This window comes from Tasmannia lanceolata, unplaced genomic scaffold (genome assembly GCF_043159265.1).
Source record: "Tasmannia lanceolata isolate RefF3 unplaced genomic scaffold, GAP_Taslan_0.1 ptg000037l, whole genome shotgun sequence".
NCBI classification, from domain to species: Eukaryota; Viridiplantae; Streptophyta; class Magnoliopsida; order Canellales; family Winteraceae; genus Tasmannia; species Tasmannia lanceolata.
Window position 1 is genome coordinate 24,607,496 of NW_027518714.1, and position 27,731 is coordinate 24,635,226.

Sequence of the window (27,731 nt, forward strand, 5' to 3'; positions counted from 1 at the left end):
CCTATGGATCTGAGTTTTGGTACACACCCAATCTATGGGAGGGCCTTCTAAATGAAAAAAATGGGCAGATTTGTGGACAGTGTCTGCCCATTTTTACCTCCACTTTTGGATGGGTTAGGATGATCCTATGGATCTGAGTTTTGGTACACACCCAATCTATGGGAGGGCCTTCTAAATGAATGGTTTGGGGGACCTATGTGTTTGTGGCACTCGAGCTCATATAAGCTATATGAGCTCAAGTCACAAACAGTTTCCCAAAATATTATCTTTCTAAAATTAGAAGCTAATAAAACTAGGAAAATGCTATCAGCACTCTTGTATTTTGATGATGGATGATGGCACTCCTCACTTTATTAAAAAGTACATGCAAAAGTGAGCCCGCAAAATTGCCTAGCAAAATCCCAATACGGTAAGGGCCCATTTGGATGCTAAGAAGATTTTGATTTGGATTTCTCACATTTGTAGCCTTTTTGCATTGTGAATTGGAATTCTTGGATTTCCAATTCAGCGACTGACAGTGGAAAAAATCAGATTTCCAAATATTCTGTGAAAATAAGTAATTGGAAATCCACAGATCTCGCAGTTGCCTTCACCCTCTTTGCTCCTCAACCTCTCCCCTCCAGTAGGAAGAACCTCCTTCCCTCTCTGTCTCCCTCAACATGAGCTGGATCTATCCATTTTGTATTCAAAACTCAATTCCAAATCCAAATAGAAAATATGAGGTATCCAAACGAGCCCTGTTATTAAAGGGAAAGTGAATCATTCAGGAATTATAAAGGAAGGGCTACCTTCATTTTTATCATGGGTTTTGTCAACGAGTGCCCTTGTGGCTCCGTTAAGGTGCATTGGAAATGATTTTTTACATCATTTTACACACTGTTTGATAAAAGGGTTTTTGTTAACGAGTGCCCTTAGGGAACTGTTAAGGTGCATTAGAAATTATTTTTTACAGTCATTTTACACGCTGTTTGATAAAAATACTCATATTATGTGAATTTATTATTAAAAGATTTGAAAGGGAAAGTGAATCATTCAGGAATAGTGAATCATTTTACACTTTGTTTGAAAAAAATACTCATTCATCTTCATTAAGATAATAAAAGTAGGGCGCGAATCATTAAGGGAAAGTGAATCATTCAGGAATGATAAAAGAAGGGTGCCCTTCATTTTAATCATTCATCTTCATTTTTATCAACAAGCAAGATGATCTTGTCTTGATGAACGAAATTGACTATGATTCAATGCACACATGACATATGATTGTAACCATTCCTCAGATGAGCCATTACAAGTATATAGGTCCAAGTCTGATGGCGAATGGAGATCTCATTTGCAAGATTGAGGCATTGAAAAATCAATAGCTTAGAGACATCTTTAGGATTTTTTAAATCATGTTTCTCCAAAGGCATGGAATCATCTGATGAGGATGAGATGAAGGGTAATAGGCAAGACTTGTGAGTTGTGATGACCAACAATTCATGGACCTGGTCTTAATATACCTTTTTTTTTGTAGCAGCATGATCCATATGAGACAAGAATGTAGTATTAGAGATTGGAGAGGCTCTGAGACATGATTAAAACACGAATAATCATGCATCAATTAAACAAATGAGTAATTAATCAATCTACATGCCTAGTTAAATATTTTAAAAATAGTGCTTCGCGACAAGATCTAGCTGCCGCACGAATCTTGTCGCATTGTACAGAACAAATACATGCATATGATCATGAGTAATCAAGTTGTTTAAGGAGTAGTATTTGTGTCTCTATCTTCTTATTAACTAATTAAGAACAATCCACAATGAAACAAATGGGTAGGTTTTTGTTTTCCTTTTCTTTTCAAAAAGATTGTGATAGACAATGACTGGGCACCTTTTGAAAAGTTTTTCAAAGGGCTTGGTCCCATTCGAATATGGTGTTGTTAACAAGTGTGTGTGTGTGTGTGTGTGTGTGTGTGAGAGAGAGAGAGAGAGAGAGAGAGAGAGAGAGAGAGAGAGAGAGATTTGGATAAGATCTCAGCCATTGATCATGGTGGAGTTAAGAGGACAGAGAGAGATTGATTTGGATAAGATCTCAGCCATTGATCATGGTGGAGTTAAAAGGGACAAATCTAAGCCCTCCACACAACTAGAATCCCACTTAGTAGATGAGTAGGGATGCAAATACATTTGACCCAAGGGGGGCTGTTCACCACATGGGAATAGCAAGGTGGGGTTTATTTTATCCTTGGATAGACTGTTATCCTCTGTACATGTCTACTTCTTGTTCTTGGATAACATTTTTCTTTTAAAAAATGGTGGATAACATTCAAACAATTTCATGATAAACTTATCTAAGTAGAAGAGACAATCCCCAAAAAAACTTATAAAATAGATTCCAGCATTTCTCTCGTTGAAGAAGAATATTATAGTGCTCTAGATGGACGGTGGACGTGATACGACCCATGTCATCTCGAGGTCCCATCACCTTGATTTTCTCTGTTTGTCAAATAAGATACGTGGGTCCACCCAAGTTGGCTATGAGGCTTCCTTTATCGAATACCTTTTCCATCAATGTCTATAGAACTGACTTGGACAAGTTGATTTAACATCTGTCTCCCTTGAGTTAATGGTGGTTTTTTTTTACTAAGCTAATCTAATTTTGTTTTTAATTTCAGACATTTACCCTTTTTCAATGGCTAAATTCACTCCAATCAAGCTTTTAACTTTTAAGTGGCTGATGACACATCGCCTATCACGGGCCCTTGTCGATATCAAAACGTCATCTTGGGTTTGATGTGACTTATATTTTTATTTTTCAATTTTCATTTAAATTCAGAAACAAGGGTTGATATTAGGGCTGCAACTCGGGTCGGGCGGGTCGGGTTTTGGAGAACCCAACCCTACCCGAGAAATATCTCGGGTCGGGTCGGGTCGGGTCGGGTGTTTTTTCGGAAAACCCACGATTCCCAAACCCGGCCCTACCCATGATAAATCTCGGGTCGGTTTGGGTCGGGTCGGGTTTTTTCACGTTGACGCAAATTTTTAAGGAAAATTCTTGTTTGGCAAGGCAACTCAACTCATAGAAGTAGAAATTACACTCACATTACACTTGAATCAAACAATGATGTAATTACACTCACATCACACTTGAATCAAACAATGTTGTAATTACAATCAAACAATGCTGAATCAAACACTTGAATCAACTCAGCTCATAGAAGCAGAAATTACACTCACATACAGTAACAGTGGGTGCGTGGGTTTTCACTTTTAACTTTGGGATAATTACATTTACACCCCCTCTAGTTTCTGACACATCCACTTCCACCCCTATAGTTTAAAACATGACAAATACACCCCTATAGTTTCAATTTGTTTAAGGTTTGCCCCCTCAGCTGAAGGTTCGTCCATAGATTGAAGGATTAGGATGATCCGATGGAGCTGATTTTTTGGGCACACCATATCTATGTCAGGACCCATCAAATGAACGCTTTGGATCATCCAAATAATGTGGGCCCTTACCCTAATCCAAACAGTACCAAAAAATCATCCAAATAATGTGGGCCCACATTGTTTGGATGATCCAAAGCGTTCATTTGATGGGTCCTGACATAGTTAGGGTGTGCCCAAAAAATCAGCTCCATCGGATCATCCTAACCCTTCAATCTATGGACGAACCTTCAGCTGAAGGGGCCTACCTTAAACAAATTGAAACTACAAGGGTGTATTTGTCATGTTTTAAACTATAGGGGTGGAAGTGGATGTGTCAGAAACTAGAGGGGGTGTAAATGTAATTATCCCTTTAACTTTTAACTAACAATAGAAAAAAATGTACATACTATAACTTATGTAACTCGGGTCGGGTCGGGTCGGGCCCCTTCAAACCCGGCTCGACCCGAGATTCATGCGGGCTTTTGAATGTTGAACCCGGCTCGACCCGAAACCCATGAAACCTGAACCCGACCCAGGCTATTTTCGGGTCGGGTCGATGCGGGTTGGGTTTTACCCGGCTCGAGTTGCAGCCCTAGTTGATATGTCTGGATATCGGGCAATGTATCTTGGGCTCCAATATATTGAAATATTGACCAATATTTGCTAAAATTGAGTGATAATTCAGAAAAAATCTTAGAAAATTGGAAAATTAATTGTTGTGGGTGTGTGTGTGCGCCTATAATGTCAATGTTATAAGCAAGAAAAGTAAGAAAAATAAAGAAAACAATTGTAAAAACCCATGGGCGCAACACTTCGGGCACGTTTGGCTGTTAGGAATTGTTTTTCATGATAAATAGTGATTCTCCAAGTGGAGATGAGGGTGAAAACGTTAAAAATCAAGGAACACAATCTCGGAAGTAGTGTCTTCGGTGATGCAAAGTTGTTAAAAATCTGAAAACAAAAAACTCTACTCAAAACCAAAATCTGAAAACAAAAAACTCTACTCAAAACCGGATAGACTTTTTCCCAATTTTTAGCAACTTCACATCACTGAAGACCTTAGTTTCCGGGATAGTTTCCGGGATTGTATTTCTTGATTTTTAGCTATCTCACCCTCATCTCCTCCTAGAGACTCCTGATTTACCATGAAAAAAAAAAAAAAAAAAAAAAATTCCCGGCAGCAAAACGTGCCCTGTGTAGAAAAAGTAAAATAATTACCAAAAAAGAATACAGTGGGCACATCATTTACTTGTGAAGTAAAGTGCATATACACAGTAATCTTTGTTGTCACAAGCTTGTGAAATGAACTATTAAAGGGAACACGGAAAAGGAAATGGAATAAATTAATGATCATCTAGAAAATGTGGGCCCACATGTTTTTAGAGGCTTGAGTGCAAGTGAGAGCAGCCACCCAGTGAATGAAGACAATTTGCTGAAAAGTGAGCCTTTATGGCTGCTCTAACATGCAACAGACCATCCGTGAAATGCCTTATGTGATGGACACTAGCAAATATATAATGAAATTTATCATGGGCCCCACGTGTGGCATGGCACAATTGTGAAACGAAATGCATAGTTGGCACACCTTTGTGGTGAAATTTGTGGAATAAAATATATGATGTACCACATTTTTGTGTAACACTACAATGAATCAGTGGTTCGACCAGTGCCTATGATTCAAGATACGAACTTGCAAAGGTGATCGAGACTCCGTTCACTATATTTCATAAAATTTTAGGGGGCGTTTGGATATGTGGATTTTAGAATCTTAGATTTTCTTAAAATCCTGGATAGGAGACGAGAGAAGAAGAAGACCGTTTGATGTTTTCTGATTTCTTGCCCTTCTTTCCGTCGAGCAAGAGAGTAGGAGATCATATCATGTTTCCAGGTTTTAGAAATCTTAGGATTGGGGACAGATTTCTAGAAGTTGGATTTCATACTTTAAATCCAAGACAATGGATTGTAAAATCCCGAATTTTATACCCTTTCAACTGAGATGTGGATTCTAAAATCCACGTATCCAAACAACCCCTTAGGTGATATTATTTATTTTTACTTCGGATTTTTCTTCTTCTTTGATGAATCAAATATCATAATTCCACAACATTCATGATCTCCACTAGTGCTTAATGTGCTTGAATAGTGCTACAAAGGTGAGCTGAAGGGGATTCAGATGGTATGTACTGAAATTTTATTAATATTAGAAAAACTATAAGAAACAAAAGTACTTCGTCTGCCTCCTAAAGTTGACCTTGCTCCAACTCCAATGACCCCACTTGGTGCTTCAAGCTGGATGATGAGATTATTTTTTATGGAGCTTTTGATTGATCTCTCCTTTCTTTTATTGATGATGTTATGGTATTTGTCTTGGTATGCCCATAGACCCTTTCTAGAGGGAGAGGCTAGGTAGGATAAGAATGATTAGAGAAGATGGTACTATGAACAGAGAAGAAAGATGGTGTGAGAATAGAGCGCTAGTAGGACTTCGTGAGAGAGGCGTGCTAAGGAGGGACAATGAGTGAAGTAGGTAGAGGGTGTGAGAATAGAGAGCTAGTAGGACTTCGTGAGAGAGGCGTGCTAAGGAGGGACAATGAGTGAAGTAGGTAGAGGGTTCGCTAGGATAAATGAGAGTAAATGAAAAATGTTGGAATGAGGCTTTAAGTAGAGTTAAGAAGGATACAAGTAGAAAAGGGAAATGATATATGCACCCCTTTTTCATTACTTGGGACACCCAGGTGCGGTATACGATAGCAATCAGGTCCCTTCAATCCTTCCTATGTGATGTACAGCTGCCTCTTTGCAGTCATAGATAAAGTGTACCTGGGGTGTCCGAAGTAATGAAAAGGGGTCCTATTTATCCTTTCCCTAAGAAATACATGAGCGAGTTATATGGATAGGTCATTTAGCTAGTATCACTTTTGGTCATTTGATCAACTTCCACGAAGAGTTCCTAGCTCTATCATAACATTGAAGTGTAGGCGACATAAAGTAAAAGTCACTTCCTTATATTTGAATGCAATGTGTTTCCTCTAGATGGACAGTGGAAGCGGTACGACCCATGTCATGTCATTTCGGGGTCCCATTGCCCTTGATTTCTCTGTTTGTGAAATAGGATATGTGGGTCCACCAAAGCTGGCAATGGGGCTTCCTTTATCAATTCTTTTCACAAGCTGTTTATGAAACTAAGTTGGACAAGGAGACCTAACATCTGTCTCCCTGGAGTTAATGGTGGTTTTTTACTCTGCTAATCTATTTTTGTTTCTAATATCAGACATTGACCCTTTTTTAACGGCTGAATTCACTCCAATCAAGGTTTTAAGTGGCCAATGATACATCGGTTATCACGGGCGCCCTTGCTGATATCAAGATATCATCATGGGTCCGATGTAGCTTATATTTTTATTTTAATTCAAAAATAATGGCTGATGTTTCTTCGACATTGAGAGATGTATTTCGGGATCCGATATATTGAAATATCAACCAATATTTGTGATAATTTGAAAATAATTTTAGAAAGGGCAATGATATTTTCACCCCATGCATTAAGCATGCGGAGTCCCCTTATAAGGTTATTTGAGGTAAAAAAGCGTTAAAGTTGCACACTGTTCACGTCAAATCACCTTATAAGGGAAGCGCATGCATAATGGAGGAAGGGGGGGTGAAAATATCATCTCCCTTTTAGAAAATTGGATATATATATATATATATATATATATATATATATATAGAGGAAAGTGTTGGTGAGCTTAAGCGCCCAATCACATTGGGGCCTACTTTGTTAGGATGATCCAAAGCATTCATTTGAAAGGCCCTTACATAGATGGGGTGTGTACCAAAAATCAGCTCCATAGGATCATCCTAACCCATCCATTTGTGGAGGTCAAAATGGACAGACATTATTTGTCCACAAATCTGCCCATTTTTGTCCTCCACAAATGGAGGGGTTAGGATGATCCTATGGAGCTGATTTTTGGTACACACCCTATCTATGATAGGGCCTTGCAAATGAATGGTTTGGATCACCACAAAAAATGTGGGACCCATGTGATTGGAGCGCTTAAGCTCACCATAAGTTTGGTGAGCTTAAGCTCACCAACACTTTCCTCATATATATATATATATATATATATATATATATATATATATATACATCAAAAAGAGGTTTCCGAGGTATCGCTCACCCTGAGCAGCCCTCTAAATACCCCATCTCCCATAGTTGGTTGAGCCATCCAACCCATTGGTTCTGTAGGTTATAGGGAGGATTATGGTTATGCTTAGGGTTAGGGTTATGGGTTATGGTTATGGTTATGATTAGTGGAGGTTTTCAAATGGATGGCTACAAATTAAACTCTTATAAATCGAATGGTTATTATTATGGTATGAAGGTGGTTTCTTAGGGACACCCTATCTATGTGACGTCCTATAGAATAAATAAGTAGGATGAGTCAAACAACATGTAGGTAGTGTTATATGGAGGCTTGCTCACCCTGCGTGATACCTCAGAAACCTCAAGCTCATTATATATATAGGTAAGTTACCTACACACTAGCTTAAAATACAGTGGGGGCCCACATTGTTTGGGTGATCCAAACCATTCATTTAAATGGTCCTCACATAGATAGGGTGTCCACAAAAAATCAGATCCACAGGATCATCCCAACCCTACGATTTGTGGAGGTAAAATGGACGTGTATAAACCTTCACAAATTAGTCCATTTTTTGCCTCCATAGTTTGAATGGTTGGGATGATCCTATGGATCTGATTTTTTGTGGACACCCTATCTATGTGAGGACCATTCACATGAATGGTTTGGATCACCCAAACAATGTGGGCCCCCACTGTATTTTAAGCTAGTGTGTAGGTAACTTACCTACACAAGTGTGTAGGAAATGTTTTCTCATATATATATATATATATATATATATATATATATATATATATATATATAATAAAGAGGGAGGGGGTTTAGTGTTCACTGCCCATGTGGCAGCCCTCCCCTTTCTCCATTCACATTTTTTTGACTTTTTTAGACAAAGGCACACATTTAATTCTACCCCCTCGTGTATGCTTTTTCACAAAGGCACATGTTAGGGCCACATAATTTCAATCCTGCCCCCCTCCTTGATGCTTTTTAACAAAGGCACCCATTAGAGCCACATAATTTCGATCCTACCCCCCTCTATGCTTTGTTTAATAAAAAAATCTATAGGGTGATCTTAACTATCAGATTTAAGAGGTACAACATATTATGGAAACCTCTATAGATTGGAGGGCTAGGATCAGCCTATGGAGATGATTTTTGGGGCACAACCTATTGATGTTGTGTTCCATCGCATGGACGGTTTGGATCGACCTATGCTGAGGTGGCAGCCCTCCCTGTCGAGGTGGACACCCCTACCTGTTGCCATGCTGGCACTAAATCCCACGTCAATGTTCAATTAACTTTACCAATACATCTGATTTCGGGTGGGCATTTTTTGTCGTGTTAAACATTAAATGCCCCTACAGAAACGTCCAAACAACAACGCCAGCTATTGCTGATTTCTCTATTTCATTTCGTTATTTTCCAAAAATTCCTTCTGAATCCTACTGTGTTTTAGGAAATTTTACCAATACATCCGGTTTTGCGAGGGCATTTATGCCACTTACAATTCTAGGGCTCTCACTTCCGTGGTATTCTCTTTTTTGAAAATTCTTTCTGCCTCCCCACCGCTCTCCACCCTCTTGATTTTTGCTTATTTTTCTATCATCACCAATATGCATTCTTTTTCAGAGTTTTTATATGCTACTCGACCATCAAAATTACAAGGGGCAGGGTTTTGCCCCTTGATTTTTTATCCTGGTCAAACTACCTTTTTGACTTCCCACTTAGATTAAAAATCAAGATAAAACCTTGCCTTTGTATACTATATAGCAGGAGAGAAAATGAGAGAATTATTTGAATTTCTCCCAAAATTCTATGAGAATTACACATCACTTTTTTTGACTTTTTTAACAAAGGCACCCATTCAATCCACATATTTTCAATCCTACCCCCTCCTTTATGCTTTTTAACAAAGGCACCCGTTAAAGCCACATAATTTCATTCCCACCCCCGTCCTTTATGCTTTTTTAATTATGGAAACCTCTATAGATTGGAGGGCTAGGATCAGCCAATGGAAATGATTTACGGGCACAACCTATTGATGTTGTGTTCCATCACATGGACAGTTTGGATCAACCTATGATGTGGTCCATATAGTTCTTTGTTGGCCCGTGCATCGCACGGGTTTTTTTACTAGTATATATATATATATATATATATATATATATAGAGAGAGAGAGAGAGAGAGAGAGAGCGAGAGAGAGAGAGAGAGAGAGAGAGAGAGAGAGAGAGAGAGAGAGAGAGAGAGAGTGTTCCTGCTAACGTTACCAGCTAACATAGCTGTTAACATTTTCTTATAACTCCTCCCATTGGCTTATATGGTGTGGGCCCATAGGTAAAAACAAAACAAAGTCGGGAGAAAAGAAAAAGAAAAAGAAAACGTGAATACGTGTACACACTCTTGTCTTCTCTCCCTCTTCTCTGAAACGCCTAATTATTCTCTCCCATTCTCTAGAAAACCCTAAAACCTCCAAACGAACGACGGGCTCTCCCTCTCGTTCAAATCTCCTTCTCTCTTGTTTAGGGTTTCATCTCGACGACCTTTCAACCTTCTTCTCCTTCTACAGTAATAGTCATGAATTATTAAAAGGGATTATTTTTTTTAATGGTAACTAAAAGGCAATCATGTTCCTCTAAGTTTCTATGATGTCCTAAAGGTAGCCCCAGATCCTTCTGTTCTAGTGAAACAAGTAACAATTTTGGGTACTGGAATAAAGATCGATAAAAGCACCATTGGCTTGTTCAATTAACTGGGAAAAACCTGCCCAAAGATGACCAAAAAGTCATCAGCTTTCTAAAAAATTTCTTATGTCAATTGAGGTTACCATGGTCCAATTTTAGGGCTTCTTTGCAAGTTCAGTCACCGGATGATTCAAATCAGGACTACAAAGACTCGGGAATTTGCATGAAAAACAAGTGTTTTGGAATACCAGCAAGAGGTGTAAATCATATCCAGGCTATTGAAGATTTTTTTAAAATTTTTTTTCTTCTAGGTTTGCTAGGCACCATCTAAAGAAAGTATTGAAGACATTTATATAACTATGGGAGCACAAGAAAATGGGCCTTTTAGCAATAAAGTAGGCTGGAGTGAAGAAGCTACACATATTGTAAATAATCCTTTTGTAAGAGCAGACCAATTACATTGAGACTGACTAACATTTTGTACCGGCCAGAGTGATACAGAAGGAAGTGGAACTCAAATTTCAAATAAAGAAGAGAAATCTGGTATGCAAGTACTATGATCCTGGGGTTAAAATCAATGGGTAGCATATGTGCGTGAAACAAAATCGTTGCTGGCAGTGAGAGCGAGAAGAAGGTAGATGTTTTAGGGTTTTCGGGAGAAATTTTAGTCGTTTCAGAGTGGAGGAAAAATAGGGGCCCATAATATGTTTTCGCATATGTGCGTGGGTCCATTTAAACGAGCCATTGAGAAGAGTTATAAAGGGATGTTAGCAGCTATGTTAGCTGGTAATGTTAGCAGGAACACTTTCCTCATATATATATACAGGAACACTTTCCTCATATATATATATATATATATATATATATATATATATATGAGAAAACGGTTCCTACACATGTGTTTAAAGACTTCTCTACACATTAGTGACGTCTGTCGTGTGCCGTAACAGCAGCCATTAGATCAATACAAATCTCAGACATACGTTTAAAAAAAGAAAATGAGGGCATCGAGCAAGAAAGCCAAAAACGAAAAAAACCAAAATCTCTAAACCTCGTCTCTTTCTCTGAAACCCTCACTGGTTTTGGTGAAACCTCATCTCCTCGCATCTCCTACACCGGGTGAGAAAAACCCAAAAAATCGAGAGTTCTCAAAACAAAAGAGAAAAACCCAAAAATTTCGTCTCCTCCTCTCTTTCTCTGAAACCCTAGCTCCTCACTGCTTTTGGGTTTTTTACGAACTCTTGTCTCCTCGCATCTCGCTTCCTCGCCTTAGATTCTCGGGTTAGCAGCTTCTCTCTTTTTATTTGCGTTTCCCTTTTTCCCCTCAAAATGCAGGGATTAGGGCTAGCGTTTCTCTATTACGGTAGATCTGGGATATTGTTCTTGAAGTGACGAGATTAACCCTAGATCTAAATAGATTCACCTCTTCTCTTCAGATATGCACTCCGACCCTTTCGTTTCAGCAAGCAGGAACAAAGGAGTAAGAAGAGCGAGCTGTGGAGGAAAAGAGAAGGAAGAAGAGCTTATTTACTCAACATAGTCTGTACTGGTAAGAGTTTATTAATATTTTTTTGATTTTATTTCCAGTGTTGAAGGGATTTAAATGCTTATTTCCAGTATGAATTAGGGTTTCTATCAATGTTTAGGTTGTTATAGTTTTCTCTTTAGCTTTTACGGCTTTTGTGTACATAAATGGAGCAAAGGGCATCAGAAGGAGAAGGTCGATAATGTGGGAATCTTTTCTCTCTCCCCTTTTCTATTTCTCCTGTAGTATATTTTTTGTCGTGTAGAATTGTATGGGCTTTTGTATTCCAGGAACTCTATATTGTTGGGCTTAAACACACCCAGATCACAAATCTGGAGAGGATCTTTATGTTTGAATTTATTTTTCATATTTTAACTGGATTTGGATTTTTGGTTCATGATTTTGAGCATTTCTAAAAGAATACTGACATGGTGATGACTTTTGGTTCACAATTTGGAATATCTTGAATTTTTTGTGAACATCATTTAATGGATGTTCTGTTCATGTTGTTTATTTTTTCTGGGTTTCAAAGAGGATTTTTTGTGAACATCATTTAATTGATTTTTTGTGACATTTGAAGTGGAAATATGGGATATGTTCTGACTGTGTTTCCATGACCGCAATGAAACCTTATTTACATTCAAATCATTGTGGTTTTATTGATATTGTTATTCATTTGTTAATAGCTGAGAGGTTTAAGGATACCTAACCAATTCTTCTTCATCCATGAGGATATTTGGCATGATCTAATTCTTTATATATACGTAACCAATTCTTTTAGTTATTATGAAATCCCTGTTTTTTGTGTGCAGATAGTTAAGGTTAATCGATGGCGTCGTCTACTGAGAGTGATGGTAGTTCAACTGTGGTGAATTGTGAGTGTCAAAAGAAAGCCTGTATCAGAATAACTAAGTCAGATAAGAATGGAAACCGAGGACGACCCTACTACACATGTGGATTCGTTGTAAGTAAAAATTCATACGTGTGATTTAATTTCTTGACCAAATTTCAAATTCCTAAAGCTCATACAACACAGGAACTTGGCATCAAGAAGTGTGAGTATTTCCATTGGTGTCAAAATGATGTTGACGACAACGAATTTCGTTTGAGGAGGGACAACATGATTGCAAATCAACGTCTGCAAAGGTTGGAGAGCGAGGTTGCCGAATTAAAGGTGTTGGTGCAACAGGGATGTGAAGCCATTAAAGTGTTGGAAAGGTTGGATAATGAGGTTGCTGAATTGAAGGTGTTGGTGCAACAGGGACGTGAAGCCGTTAAAGTGGTCGAGAATGAAACTGGGTGGATTAAAGTTATGGGTGTTGTGGTTTTTTTCCTTGTTTTTTTTTTTTATGAATGTAGCACTAAGTGAGGTGGGAAGAATGAAAGAGTCTCAATCATATTGTAACAGACATCATCTCTTGTAATGCTTTGCTTGTATAGTTGTAAGCTTCATATGCTTTCGCCATGGTTGCACTTGTAAATGCTTTAACCACAATCCAATGCTTTGAGACCTCCAGCTTTGCCACTTTGTGAGCAGGTATAAACACAATTACTACCACAAGGGCTATGAAAGAGCAAGTTAGCAAAAGGGTGTAATGGTTGCAAGTGTTGTGGAAATTCACAATAGGAGAAAGTACATTTTCTTTTTTCAATTCTTTATTTTTTTTCCAAAAAAAATTAGAATATCGAATTGCCAAATTCATTTCCCCACATTTTTCCTCTTTTGTTTACCAAAACAGAAAGAAAGAAAAAATGAGCCTCCTTTAAATTACTGAAATACTCATGTAAATTGACTGATAAGTCGACTTCGACCTTGTTGGTTTTGGATTTTGAGAATTGATTTTGAATCCAACATTGATTATTGGACTCAGAATTGCATTTAGGCTCTGTTTGTTTTGGATCTTGAGAATTGATTTTGAGTTCAAAACTGTTTCTTGGAGTTTGAGTTCAACAAGAATTAGTTTGCAAAACAGGCATCTTTAGACAAATATTCGGGTCCTGGAAGCTATATATACGTCCCCTTTTCTTCCCTGGTCAACCCCCTTTAGTGTAATAGAGGTGGGTGGCCCGAGGAAGAAAAAGGGGTGAAGAGACATCCCCACTATAAGGCAACCGTTTATCTTGTAGAACATCATGAGGTGGCCCACATGGTTTTGGTTTTACTTTAAATAGACATTCCCATAAGCTAGATAAAGAACTTAAAAAAATCAACGGCTTAGCTTTTCTTAATGAAACCCTAAAGATCAAGGCTTGATGGATCGAGGGTCTATGATTATCTGATCAAGGTGTTCTCAAAGACATTTGGCTGGGCTTATGGCTGTCATTTAGATCAACGGATATGATCACATAAACAAGGCAGAGGCCCAACAAGTGTCTCTAGGAAGGATAGTAAGAGTGATCCTAACTGTTCATCTTGTAGGCCACCATAAATACCATCTAGTATCTCTAGTCACTCATAAACCAAAGATATCGTATTATAAAACTACAGATAAATTGTTTGAAAATACATGAAAAGTACAGTGGAGCCCACTATTTAGATGATCTATTGTCAACTACCATCTGTAGGGTTTTTTTTTCTCAGTTCATTCATGTGAGGAACACCTTCCTGAGTAGTTCATTCATCCAAGGGATAGTAATTGTGAGCAGGTATAAACACAATTACTACCACAAGGGCTATGAAAGAGTAAGTTAGCAAAAGGGTGTAATGGTTGCAAGTGTTGTGGAAATGATGATGCAGTCTGGTGATGAGCAAATCCACTTCCCTTGAGCATAGAGTAACTCTAATTTTCAAACCCTTCCAATACAATTAGGAGAACAAGCTAATTCTTCCTTCACCATACAACAACTCTAATGCACAATGAGAGATTCACTATGAGCAAAACTGTGTCTTGCAGTTGCAATTTCCATTCCTTATAATAATAACGCATTAAAAAAAGTAACCACACCTCACTGATATTGGGATATAATATCAGTACGGTAGTTAAATCTTCAACCACAAGTTAATACAAATATGTAGATGCTTGGTTCTGTTTAACTGGGATATAATATCTAACAAGGAACTTAAAGGAGCTTCTAATACTGAAATTTTCTCTCTACTTTTGTCAAATAAATGGCATGCAAGATGAGGCATGGATCGAACTTAAACACAATCGCTTGAAATTCACTAGTTCTACAAACACCTGTTCGACTACGTTTAAAATGGCAGAGACTTGTCACTCTAATCTGAACTCTGCATTATGTATTTGAAAAAACCAGTGAAAACTTCTCTTGTAGATGAGAAACTATTCACTTGATATCTCACCAACAGCAGGTGAGCAAAAATGTTGTTGGTTCCAAATAGCAGGTGAACAAAAAAAATCTGCACCAAAGCTTCAGTGACCAATTTCCGACCTCTTCTACTGACCTGCATCAAATGCATGATTAAAATTAATCAGTGGTACACAAAAATCTATTAGAAGTGAAACAAGATATGGCACACAGATAAAAAAAGGATGGCCAATCATTTTGCATGAGTTTTAATTAAAAAGAATAGAGGCATTATGATTGTTTCAATAAATCTATTAGAAGTAGATTTGATTGTAAACACTTACTTAGTGCACTCCAACGGTGGTCCTCCTCCTCGCCAACTCTAACCTCTTCCTATACAACCTTCGTTGTAGTCATCTATATGAGAAACATATTATAAACCTTCCAATTTGGAAAAAAAATATTAGAAACACATTGAGATTTAAAAACATACCTCTTCCTCGGGTATGTTTTTGCACGTGGTCGCATAATGGCCTTTTTCTCCACATTTTTTACACATCCTTTGCTGCTTGGGTTGAGATTGAGAGGCCTCCAATGGAGATTTAAACCTTGTAGCATTTTTTGGCCGACCCTTGGTTCTCACAACTTGAGGGTCGTGAATACGTATCTCGAGAGGATAGTTGGATTGTACTTGACTGCCACTGCTTTCCAAGACACTCTCCTTGTCTTTCTTTGTTTCTTCGCATTCCGCCACCCACACATTTAAGTCTTCTTCCATCTTCTTCAAAATGCTCTTTTTTCTCGGGTGTTCATCTAGTACTTTATGAACCCTTGATGTAATGCACCATCTCTCAAATGAAGTTACTTTGTCACTATCTCCTATGCTTGTAGATGCGAAACTATTCACTTGATATCTCGCCCCAATTGTCCACCTATTTAAGAGATATCACTCGGGAATAGAACCTAAACGCCTCATATCCATTATGCGAAGTATGTGTTTACATAGAATCCCTGCGGTCTCAAACATCGCACACTCACATGTAGCATTAACACTTTCCGATACATCATATATAACCTTGTAACTCTTCCATTCCTCCTCATTACGCATTCTTACCTTGTATTCAGTGACGTTTCCATTCTCACTCTCCTTGTCCTCTCAACAATCAATACTCGCTAGAAATTGAAGTTGGAACAAGTCAAAAATTTTCCTAGTATAACACTTTGCAGCATCTGCTTCCAATGTGCTCTTTGTCTTCAATACTGCATGTAATGATTTAGTCCTCCAATCCTCTTCAGCTTTCTTCTTTCGTCGATCCACAAGTGCCTTTTCATATTGTACCACGAATTCTTATAAAGTGGTACTTTGCTTAACAAATCCATCGAAGAAAGTATTAATGCTTTCGCTTCGTGCACTTGAAGTCATTGCAGCTGTGAATGTGTCTCTAAAATAAGCAGGAACCCAGTGCATTCGTAAATCCCACATCTTACATAACCAATGTCTTTCATCTAAATTATATTTCTCCACCAACGCTCCCCATTCCTTCTCACTGTTGGCTTTGTGTTTCCTATAAAACCAATGGTTGTATTCCTTATAAAACTGACTAGTTGCATCTCGCATGTCTGGAACATGCTCAACTAGATGCCTACTAATGTGCCAAGAGCAAAAGCGATGACGTGTATTTGGAAAAACATGCCTAATCACGTTTCTCATCGCCCCATCCATATCAGTTATTATACACCCTGGAGCTTTGTCAAACATGCATTTTAACCACTGTCGAAACAACCAAGTGAATGTCTCCTCCTTCTCATCTGGTAGGAGAGCACAACCAAAAAGTGTAGACTGTCTGTGGTGGTTTACGCCGGTAAATGGTGCAAACGGCATCATATACCTGTTCGTCTTATAAGTGACGTCAAAAACAACTACTTCACTAAAGGTTAGGTATGCCTCTCTGGCCATTGAATCCGCCCAAAACATCGATCTCAAGTTTCCATCAACATCTATCTCCATGGCAAACTCAAAATTCGGATCTTCCGCTCATTTCTGATGGAACTGATTAGCTACTGTGGCAGCTTCTCGTCCCATGTTGTTAGCCCTATGTGCTCTCAAATGAGACGACACTTGATCTGGTGTGAGAGCACTAGATGAACCATCATTTGAAGCTTTAATTGCCCTTGCAATGCCAGAAGGACCAAACCCATCACTGTGCATTTTATCCATCAAGTTTTTACATGAGGCTTTCTTATGTAATGTATTATGTGAATGGTGCAATCGTGTCTTCAATGGAGATGTAAGATCATGGCAATGTTCTTCCACAAAAATTCTAACTTCCCACTTATCATCTTTTGCCAAATTAATCTCCATCTTTGCCTCGCAACCCTCTCTTGTTTCACGACGCCGCTTCACATCCATCCCAATCTGTCTCTTATCATTAGGATTTCTCAATCCCTCTTTATCACATACATAACTCTTCCTTATAGGTTCACCTATTTTGATCGGCCTATTGGTCCTGCCTTTTCGAATTTCAAAACCTGTACTCAATGCATATGAGTTATAGAATGCATAGGCATCTTCACAATTATCAAAAAGCTGGCCTTCAAAAGGTTTGCTAGCTAAAACACTCGCCGCATCATCCTTATTAGGTGTTTCTGAGGTACCAGTACCGCCCTCGTCATTATCAACCCAACCTAGCGGTTCCTCTTCATCACCCATCTCTAATCTATTTCCCTCATCAACACATAACCTATCGGCTTGCGACAATGTATCATCAGCCATAATTAATCTATTTTCATCAACCTCCACAATAGACAGCCCCAACGGATCCATATACTGTAAAGGAGGATCAAAAAACCTGAAGATGCAAGTGATCGACCATACAAACCCAAAAAACATCAGATCGAGATAAACATGTAACTTCAAAATTTAGAAAATTGCAAATTAATGAGATAAGTAAGTAAATAGAAACCGTAAAGATGAATCTCACACCAAAAACCACCATCATAAGAAACCAAAAACCAAGAAGTCTATATAGTAGCTACTTATAGAAAGCTTTGGTTCATCTACAACTCCTATTACCACAGAGTATCTTAGATTGGGTTAAAAGTTTTAGACAGAGATATAGGGTCCATAATACACCTCAAAATAAACCAATCATCAGCTGCAACATAATGTGTGGGCCATACACGGGACACCACACAACTTAAAGAATCCTAACTATATAAATAGAAGTAAGAAACTCAACACATTCAGATGACATAATTTATCTCATCTCCTTTCAAATTTTAGAATACTAGTTCAAAAGGGTTTAGATTAGGTGTCTGTTTGGTTTGGTTCATTGGGAAAGCAATGCCCCATGCTTTTCTTGTGACATGTAAGAAGACTGAAATTCCAAAGACAGTGAAAGGCACTCTCATTTTACAAAATCCCAAAATTAGTTTCTTGTAAAATAAGCAAAATATTTATAATGCAATGAAATGATGTCCGGGCAGTTGAGTGACGTTTACATGAGTTATATTTATATTTTCAGAAACCTACTAAAGACACCTTTACATGAGAAGCATAAAGGGCAGATACCTAGTTTTAACTCTGCATTTATCACTACAGCTATTGAGTGACGTTTATGGGTTAGTTGTTAATGATTTAGTTCCGGTGAGAGGGTAAATATGAGAGCAAAAACACATTTGAGGGTAAACCATTTTAGAGGAATTACTTTCCTCATATTAGTTGACTCTAGAACTAATTTCTGTTGTTATTTCAACCTGTAATGGAAACTAAGCGAGTATTTGATCTCCAATGTTCTAGTAACCACATGTTGTGAGGGCAAATGTATAACTTTTTTGACCCAGCCATTTTACACCAAGTAGGGATAGGACTAGGATCATTTTCTCGGTAAGATTATTTGGACCACGGTGAAATCAGGGCTGTTGATCCATACAAATCGGCAAATCAGGGCTGTTGATCCAATTGGCCACCACCATACTATACAAATCGCATCTCTTACACAGGGTTTCCACCTCCTTAAAAACTAGGTTTTGCCCGATTCTTCCTTTTTTAGCATAAAAAATGGAAAAAGAAAGAAAGGGGTGGAGAAGGATTTACCTGGTGAAGGAGATCCTCACTCGAGGAGATGAGGGCGACGATTTTGTCTTCGTAGTGTTTGGGTTTCACCCTTGTTCTTCTCTCTGTTTGGGTTTCACCCTTACCTGGTGAAGGAGGTGGAAACCCTGTGTAGGAGATGCGAGGAGACGAGAGTTCTTAAAAAACCCAAAAGCAGTGAGGAGCTAGGGTTTCAGAGAAAGAGAGGAGGAGACAAAAATTTTGGGTTTTTCTCTTTTGTTTTGAGAACTCTCGATTTTTTGGGTTTTTCTCACCCTGTGTAGGAGATGCGAGGAGATGAGGTTTCACCAAAACTAGTGAGGGTTTCAGAGAAAGAGACGAGGTCTAGAGATTTGGGTTTTTTTCATTTTTGGCTTTATTGCTCGATGCCCTCATTTTCTTTTTTTAAACGTATGGCTGAGATTTGTATTGATCTAAGGGCTGCTGTTAAGGCACACGACAGACGTCACTAATGTGTAGAGAAGTCTCTAAACACATGTGTAGGAACCGTTTTCTCTCTCTCTCTCTCTCTCTCTCTCTCTCCATATATATATATATATATATATATATATATGTGTGTGTGTGTGTGTGTGTGTGTGTGTAGATAAGTTATCTACACACTAGCTTAAAATACAATGGGGGCCACATTATTTGGGTGATCCAAACCATTCATTTTTAAGGCCCTCACATAGATAGAGTGTCCATAAAAAATTAGATCCGTAGAATCATCCTAACCATTCGAACTGTGGAGGCAAAAAATGGACTAATTTGTGAAGGTTTAAAGACATCCATTTTACCTCCACAAATCGTAGGGTTGGAATGATCCTATGGATCTGATTTTTTGTAGACACCCTATCTATGTGAGGGCCTTTAAAATGGATGGCTTGGATCACCCAAACAATGTGGGCCCCCACTGTATTTTAAGCTAGTATGTAGAGAACTCTCTACACATATGTGTAGGAACCGTTTTCTCATATATATATATATATATATATATATATATAGAGAGAGAGAGAGAGAGAGAGAGAGGAATAAGAGTGTGCGCTCGACCGCACCAAGCGTAGGTGCCGTCGAGGGCCAAAAACTCATGTGGGCCCACATTGTTAGGATGGCCCAAAGCATTCATTTGCAAGACCCCATCATAGATAGGGTGTGTACAAAAAATTAGCTCCATAGGATCATCCTAACCCATCCAAAAGTGGAGGGCAAAATGGATAGACACCGTTTGCCACAAATCTGCCCATTTTTCCCTCCACTTTTGGAGGGGTTAGGATGATCCAATGGAGCTGATTTTTAGTACACACCCTATCTATGATGGGTCCTTGCAAATGAATGGTTTTGATCAATACAAAAAGTGTGGGACCCATGTGTTTAGGCCCTCGACCGCACACTCTTATTCCTCATATATATATATATATATATATATATATATATATATATATATATAATGTGAATAAAAAAACTAAGAAAGATAAAATGATTGCAAAAACCCATGGTGTACAAAATTTGCAGAAAAAAATAAAGTTATTGTAAAAATCTATAGTGGACCCAACCTCAATACATCTCATTTGTGAAGTGCATATCTACCTTAATCTTTGTGTGACAATCTTGTGAAATGAATTACAAGGGAATAAGGGCAAGGAAATGGAGTAATTGAATGATTGTCCTAGGTTTGATGTAGAACATTAGTAAAATGAAATATATCATGGGCCGACTTAGAGCGTGGCACAATTGTGAAATGGAATACATTGTGGGCACACTAGCCGTGACATTTGTGAAATGAAATACATGATGTGCCACCTTTAGTATGACACTACAACAAATTGATGGTTCGACCCGTACCCTTGATCCAAGATATGGACATGCAAAGGCGTACGAGACTTCATTGACTATATTTCATAAGTTTTGATCTTATACTACTTATTTTTACTACAGATTTTCTTTGATGAACCAAAGATCACAATTCCACAACAGTTACTATCAGAGAATGAGCATGGGTTGCACCCTAATTATCCTTAGGTCTCCACTTTTTCTTTTTCTCTTAGTAATAAAATCTACCAATTACAAGAGGGGGGGGCATGTGTGACCAAAAAGGTGAAACCGAAAAAGAGAAAAAATGAAAAAAAAAATTGAAAAAGAGAGAGGGGAGAAGAAAAAGAAAATGTAGAGTTTCCTATGTAGCTTTTAGGTTTTGTATTGGATGAAAACCTATGGCTTTTGGGCAATCTTCTTGAAGATTCTCACCCCGCTGTTGAATCCTCTTAGTGCTTAGAGACTTTACCGGGATTTAGTTTCTCCGAATTAAAGATCGGAATGCGTATTTGTGGTGAGAAAGTAAAATTTTTTCATTCATAGAGGTAATGTATCTCTCTAATTTATGAGAGGGGAGAAGAAAAGAGAACGTAGGGTTTTCTGTGGGACCCGATCTTGAGGCGGACAGCGGGATGAGACTCCGCGGCCTCTCAATCTCTACATGAATTGGAGAGCTCCGCAGTGGCTCTCTCAAATAGTGCCCTCGCAGTATGTGGAAACTTGGATATCATATTAACATAGATCAAAAGGTATTCATAAATACATACCCGTGGTGCCCATAGAGGTGAGAGTTCCACAAGAATTGTAGCCCAATGTGAACAAAATAATACAAACCACCAACAAATAATAATGTTCTGTGCATCCCTGTGCACCCAACTGCAAGGAAAAAGTCTTAAATACCAAAGAAGAATACCTAAGGATCCAGGTCGGTGACCAATGGAGAGTCAGTAACGACTTCGTCAGTCTTTGGGGCAAAAAAACGATCCACAGGGAAACTCGGCATGATCTCTAAGACCTGTCGCTTGCACTCAACAAAAACCTTTACCTCGAAGTCGAGAGTGTGAAAGGCGAGTTCGAAGCCATATTCTTCACTCTCCTTGAACCTGGCAATCGCTTGAGTCTCCACTTCGGCCCGACCCTCCACAGACTTACGGAGAGTCTCCCTTGACTCTTCAAGCTTTTTCTCGGCCTCCTCCAGGTCTTTCATTAAGGCAGCTATGATGTCCCCATCAGCTTGTTCCCTCTTATCTAACTCGACAACCTTGGTCTCTAAGGACTTGTTATTTCCCTCTAAAGTATCAATTACGTCCTTTTTGCTTTAAGTTATCAGCAAGAACGTCCATGATGCGGTTGGAAGCCATGGCGCTAAGGTCGTTGGCCTAACAAGGAAAGGAAGAACATAAGCCCATATAGTTAGAAAGGAGAAGAGGGGTTCTAATATGTGTTTATCTTCTTCTGCGCATGAAGCAAAGAGTGACTTAAAGCACCAGAACTTAGTTTCCTCAGTTCTTCCCTATCTCTTGGCAGTAGGCTTGTCAAACACATCTCCACACCGACCCTCAGATTGTGAAGGGCGGAATCTTTGTCTCCAACCTTCCAAGAAGGATGGAAAAGATCACCTTGAACGCGTCAACGACAAAAAAAGAAGGGGGAGTTCCGGTCGTACCTTCGGTCGGTGAGATAATTGGAGTTTCCTTTGCCCTTTTTCCCATGCCAGGTTGGTCATCCCCGACCGATCCCTTTGATTTCTCCGGGACCTTCGAAGGACGGACACTAATGGAAGTGTCCACCCTAAACTTAACTTTCCGAGCCTTCTCCAAGGCTGCTGCGGATATGATGAGGGTCGGCTTGGTCAGAACATTAGACTTTTTAGGCGCCATACCTACAGAAGGGAGGATAAATCAAGTTTTCCATCACTGTGAGTACGATTAAACAAAAAGATTAAACGAAAGAAAAATTACCGCTTGACACGGCTCTGATCTCTTCGTCAATTTCTTCACTGGAAGATGTCTTCTTGAATTCCCAAGTGTCAATTTTGACAACTGCTGAAACAGACTTAAAAATTCGATCCCCCATCTCCCCCAAGGTTGGAATAACATCCATCCTATCAGCGGATGGTTTTCTCCAGTCGAAAGGAAACTTCCATCCAACGGAGGAAGGGGGTTTCACAAAGAAAAAGCTATTCTTCCACCTTTTAATCGAAGAAGGGGTCTTATCTCCAACCATTATACCCCTACGAAGAGTAAGGTTCATCCAACCTCCATCGTCCACTAGTTTGAAACAACGACGGAAGATGTCAACAAACACCCCCGCATTTAAAAGTTTACTCTTGTCCAGGTAGGCCAGTGTGTTCCTCCAACTATTCAGAAACAACTGGGAAGGTGCCACACCATAAAATTCGAGTATCAGGGGAACGAGTCCCATCGTCGAAAACCTTAATCCTCCCTTGAAAGCTTCAACATAAAAGGCCATTTCTCCCTCAACCGAGCTTGAGCAAGCTCGTTCATCGGAGGAAGGCACACGAATGATATAGTCTGTGGGAATCCTATACTCACGGCGAAACTCGAAAATATCTCTGGCAGACAGGATACCAATTTGAGAAGTAACCGCCTCCAATCTAATAGGGTCTCTTACCTTGCCCATGGCCTCGAATAACTCAGCCAACTCTCGAGTCAAAAGAATGTTCCGTTCTTCTAACGACTCTCACATCATTAGATTAGGAGGACTAGTGTCAGGACGGGAAGCACTAACGGTTGCCTCAGAATCCGCTTTGGCCTTTTTGGATTTCCTAGGTGGTCTTTCCTTTTTAGTTGGGCGCCTTTTCCTGGGATTGTTAACCACCGGTGGAGACTCACACGCACTTGCCTCATCTCTAACCTCTTCAGTTGAGGGCATCTTGGGGGGAGATTTTGAATCCGCCATGTGAGCCCCACTCCCAGAGGAATTTTCAGAATCACTATCCCCAGACATCTCTCGTTGAAAGTAAATGTAAGAAATGAAAATAAGACGAAAACTCACCGGATTCTGATGAAGGAGTGAATCACCAAGTAATCTCCTCTAAAGTAATGTGAGAAGAGTTCGCGATTATCTCCTTGCATCGTCCTTCTTTGGGAAAGAAATTACCAGAGGAAATGCTCAAAGTAAAAGGTAAAAAGGAAAATGTAAATGAACAGTTACGCAAAAAGTCTTTCATAGGTGGGAAAAGTATGATTTGCCTTGAAAGGCGAACACATGTCCATTCCCTAGAGGGTGACATTTCATACTCCCATCATTGCGCCGAAAAACGATGATGCTTGACATTATGAAGGGGGCGTCATTTCATGAACCATCTCTCAACAACATCTAGAAGCTACCCAAGAAAACTTATAAGTTCGGAACGGACCTATTCGATCAACAAGTAAGCATCACGAAGTTTATAACTCGGTACCGAAAACTTCACCCGAATATCTGATTTTATGGATTCATGGGTGTGATTGAATTATAAAGAAGAATACGTATAAATGATGATAAGTATAAGCGAAAAAGGGAATTCTATTAATTTGTCAAAGCTATTACATTGAAGGGCTTCTAGGCCAGAGAAAGAAAAAAGAGAAGAAAAAAGACAATGAAATCAAAAAGTCATTGTTAATTTTTCAAAATTCCCGACCGGGCGAAAAGAAGCTTCCCCGGATCCTTAGGGAAGAGTTGCAAAGAAGGGCTTCCCGCCTCCTCGATAAAGAGATCCGGGCCCGAGAATTCTGAGTGAGGTGAATCACTCGGCTAGTTCCGCTTTGGGGGAAATCACCCCCTGAGAAGGCCCGGCATCCGCCGATGAACCTTGCAACTGGGCCTTTAGTGCCGCAGTCTCCTCTTCAAGAAGGGTGACCTTCAACTGGAGGTTGCAAGTTTCCTCACCCAACTGAAGGAACTCTCTAGCGAACTCCAAGCCCAGAATCCTAGCATGCCTCACCGACCGTCGGTAGTTGTGGGCAAAGGCTCAAAGCCTGTCCCGGCAGTACATGTCACAGGTGTCTGGGGAGGAGTGGCGGACCCTGGGCGGGGCCCTTGTGGATTTCTTGCCGGCTTCCGGAGATGGGAGAGGTTTTGCTGCGAGAACTTCTTCTGTAAGCCCAATGGTTCCCACCTTGGCATTCCCATCTTCTTTTGATGATTCCAATATACAAGTGATTTTATATCACTAATATGTTTGATTGTCTAAGTTGTAGATCATGAGTGTGTTAAGACAAGATTGCTTGGATTGAGGCCAAGAAGCTCTCATTGGACCGCATTCGGAAGGCCAAAGACATCGGAGATCTAAGATGCATGAAGACTTGAAGCATCGCAATTGAAGATTGAAGTCATTTTAGAATGTATAAGATCCAATCCTAGTTTAGATTTTAAGAGGCATAAATGAAGTAAATCACACACCCCTAAATGTTTAAGAGATTGTCCTTATGGTGTTCCAACACTTTGGAACCCTCATAACAATCCCAACTTGGTTAAAAGTGGAAGCCCAAATAAATAAGGAAAACAGAATGGAAAAACCAGCTGACAATAGGCTTCTCGGAGCTCCGAGCTCGGAACTCAGAGACATTCCTCGGAGCTCCGAGAGATGGTCCAGTAATATTTTTTCATCTTCTGTTTGTATTCCCAGAACTCCGAGAATTTCTTGAAATTCCGATACCACTATTTCGGGAGAAAATTATAGTCGTTGGGGTTTTTGCCAGAATTACCACTATGCCCCCAAACAGTCATATTTTGGGGTTTATATATATATGGGAGTTCTAAACTCCACAACTATCAATCCTAATACTCTAAAAACCTATTGGAATATCCTAAGAGCGTATTAAGCTTGTTTATGCCTCTCATCCTCTAGAATTAGGATTTGGATCATAGGCTTCAATTTGTACATCTTCTTCAAACTTTGTAAACCCTTGTGAGGGTTTTTTTGTTCTTTCTTTCTTGCTCAAACAATTTTATTCGGGCGAGTGTTCGAAGAAGCGGAGCCCTCTCTCCGTGGTGAGGAATGCCACCAAGGTTAAAGGCAATCGGAATTGTAATCGGCACCGATCTTCGCCGAAGTTAAGAAAATCAAATAGTGAAGCCATCAACGGGTTTGGTTGGTGGAGTGGAGTAGGCCTCACGTTGGAGGACCGAACCACTTTAAATCTCGGGTGCATTATCTCTTATCTCTTGCTTTTCTTTTATTGCACTTAGGATTTAACTTGTGTGCTTAATTTTTATTTTTGATCTCTTGATCTTCAAATTGGGTTTAAGTTTTCAAAAGATTAAAACTTGTTAGAAACATAATTTTACCTCCTCATAAGTTGCCAATAGAATAGTACTTAGGCCTACCCTTGGAATTTCTCTTGGTATCAGAGCCTTGGCTCTTAAAAGATTTTCTTTTCTTAAAATATTTGGTAAATTTTTTTTAAAAATTTAACAAGGGAAAGATCATAAGATCATTGGCAACTTTCTAATTGTGAAATGGCAAACATAAATGGAACCGGACTTCCGGCAGTCCATTCCACAACTAGACCTCATTTCTTTGATGAGTCCAACTATGGACATTGGAAGATAAGGATGCGCATCTATCTTCTTTCGATAGATGTGGAACTTAGGCACATTGTAAACAATGGTTACACTTTGCCTTCCAAACCATTTGAAGAATGGAATGTAGTAGAGAAAATGCAAGCAAATTTAAATTACAAAGCTATAAATTCTTTGTTTTGCGCCTTATCTACGGAGGAGTTTAATAGAGTGGCTCTTTTTTATTCCGCCAAGGTTATTTGGGATACTCTTGCCATTACCCATGAGGGAACATCATAAGTCAAGGATTCTAAAGTAAACTTGTTAAAGAGCAAATATGAAATGTTTAGAATGGGTCAAAACGAAAATATTTTCGAAATGTATACCCGATTTTCTTAAATAACAAATGAATTAGCTAATCTTGGTAAATCTTATCCTACTGACGAGCTTGTGGGTAAGTTGCTTAGGTCACTTTCTCCACATTGGGATCCAAAGGTCACCGCCATATAAGAATCAAAGGATCTCAAGACGCTAACTATGGAGGAGCTTGTAGGATCTCTTATCACTCATAAGATGCTCCTTACTAGCCGTCAAGAAGAGAAGAAGCCGAAAGAGAAAGAAAAAGAAAGTCGATCTCTAGCTTTAAAGGCCTCAAAGACGGACTCATCATCCTCAAGTGAAGCGGATAGTGATGAGAAAGAAGCTTTAAGAAAGTTTAAAAGCATGTGGAGAAAGAAGCACAAAAAGGACAAAAAGAAGAAGAAAGAAGAAAGTGAAGTAGAAGGAGGAATAAGGTGTTACAATTGCAAGAAGACGGGACACAAAAGACCGGAGTGTCCACTTCTCAAGTCATCTTCCTCGAAGTACAAGGAAAAGAAGAAAGATTGGAAGAAGAACAAGGGTCTAGTAGCCGCTTGGGATGCTTCTAGCACTTCGGGAAAAAGCTCAAGTGAAGGGGAAGCTAATAAGGATGATCTTTGCTTCATGGCACTCACCCATGAAGATGAGGTAAATTCTAACCCCTCTTGTAATTCATCAAGTAGTGATAGTGGAAACATATCTTATGATGAATTGTGCATTACCTTGCATTCTCAAATTTCAAAAAATAAAGTTCTTAAAAAATCTATTTCAAAATTAGAAAATGAACTTGATATTTTTAAAAATGAATCTTCTTCTTCCATATCTCAAGCTCAAGTAAAAATTGAAAATTTTAAACTTGAGATTGAAACCCTTAAGGGTAGTTGGGATGAGAAATCTTGCCAAATTGTTAAACTCCAAAGTATGGCAAGCTCTTCCAAATCTTATGA

The 27,731-nt window shown here is 39.1% G+C and overlaps 1 protein-coding gene and 1 pseudogene across 1 annotated transcript; both read right to left on the bottom strand.

The window, feature by feature from the left end:
* Positions 1 to 14,745: 14,745 nt before the first annotated feature.
* On the bottom strand, positions 14,746 to 17,854 carry LOC143862417 (protein FAR1-RELATED SEQUENCE 5-like). Its single transcript, XM_077373461.1, has 3 exons — positions 15,505 to 17,854; positions 15,356 to 15,428; positions 14,746 to 15,168 (listed from the first exon to the last, which is right to left on the bottom strand). The coding sequence occupies exon 1, from the start codon at positions 17,833 to 17,835 to the stop codon at positions 17,047 to 17,049; it is 789 nt and encodes a 262-aa protein (XP_077229576.1). The 5' UTR covers positions 17,836 to 17,854; the 3' UTR covers positions 14,746 to 15,168; positions 15,356 to 15,428; positions 15,505 to 17,046.
* On the bottom strand, positions 16,360 to 17,019 carry LOC143861338 (protein FAR1-RELATED SEQUENCE 5 pseudogene; annotated as a pseudogene).
* Positions 17,855 to 27,731: the final 9,877 nt, after the last annotated feature.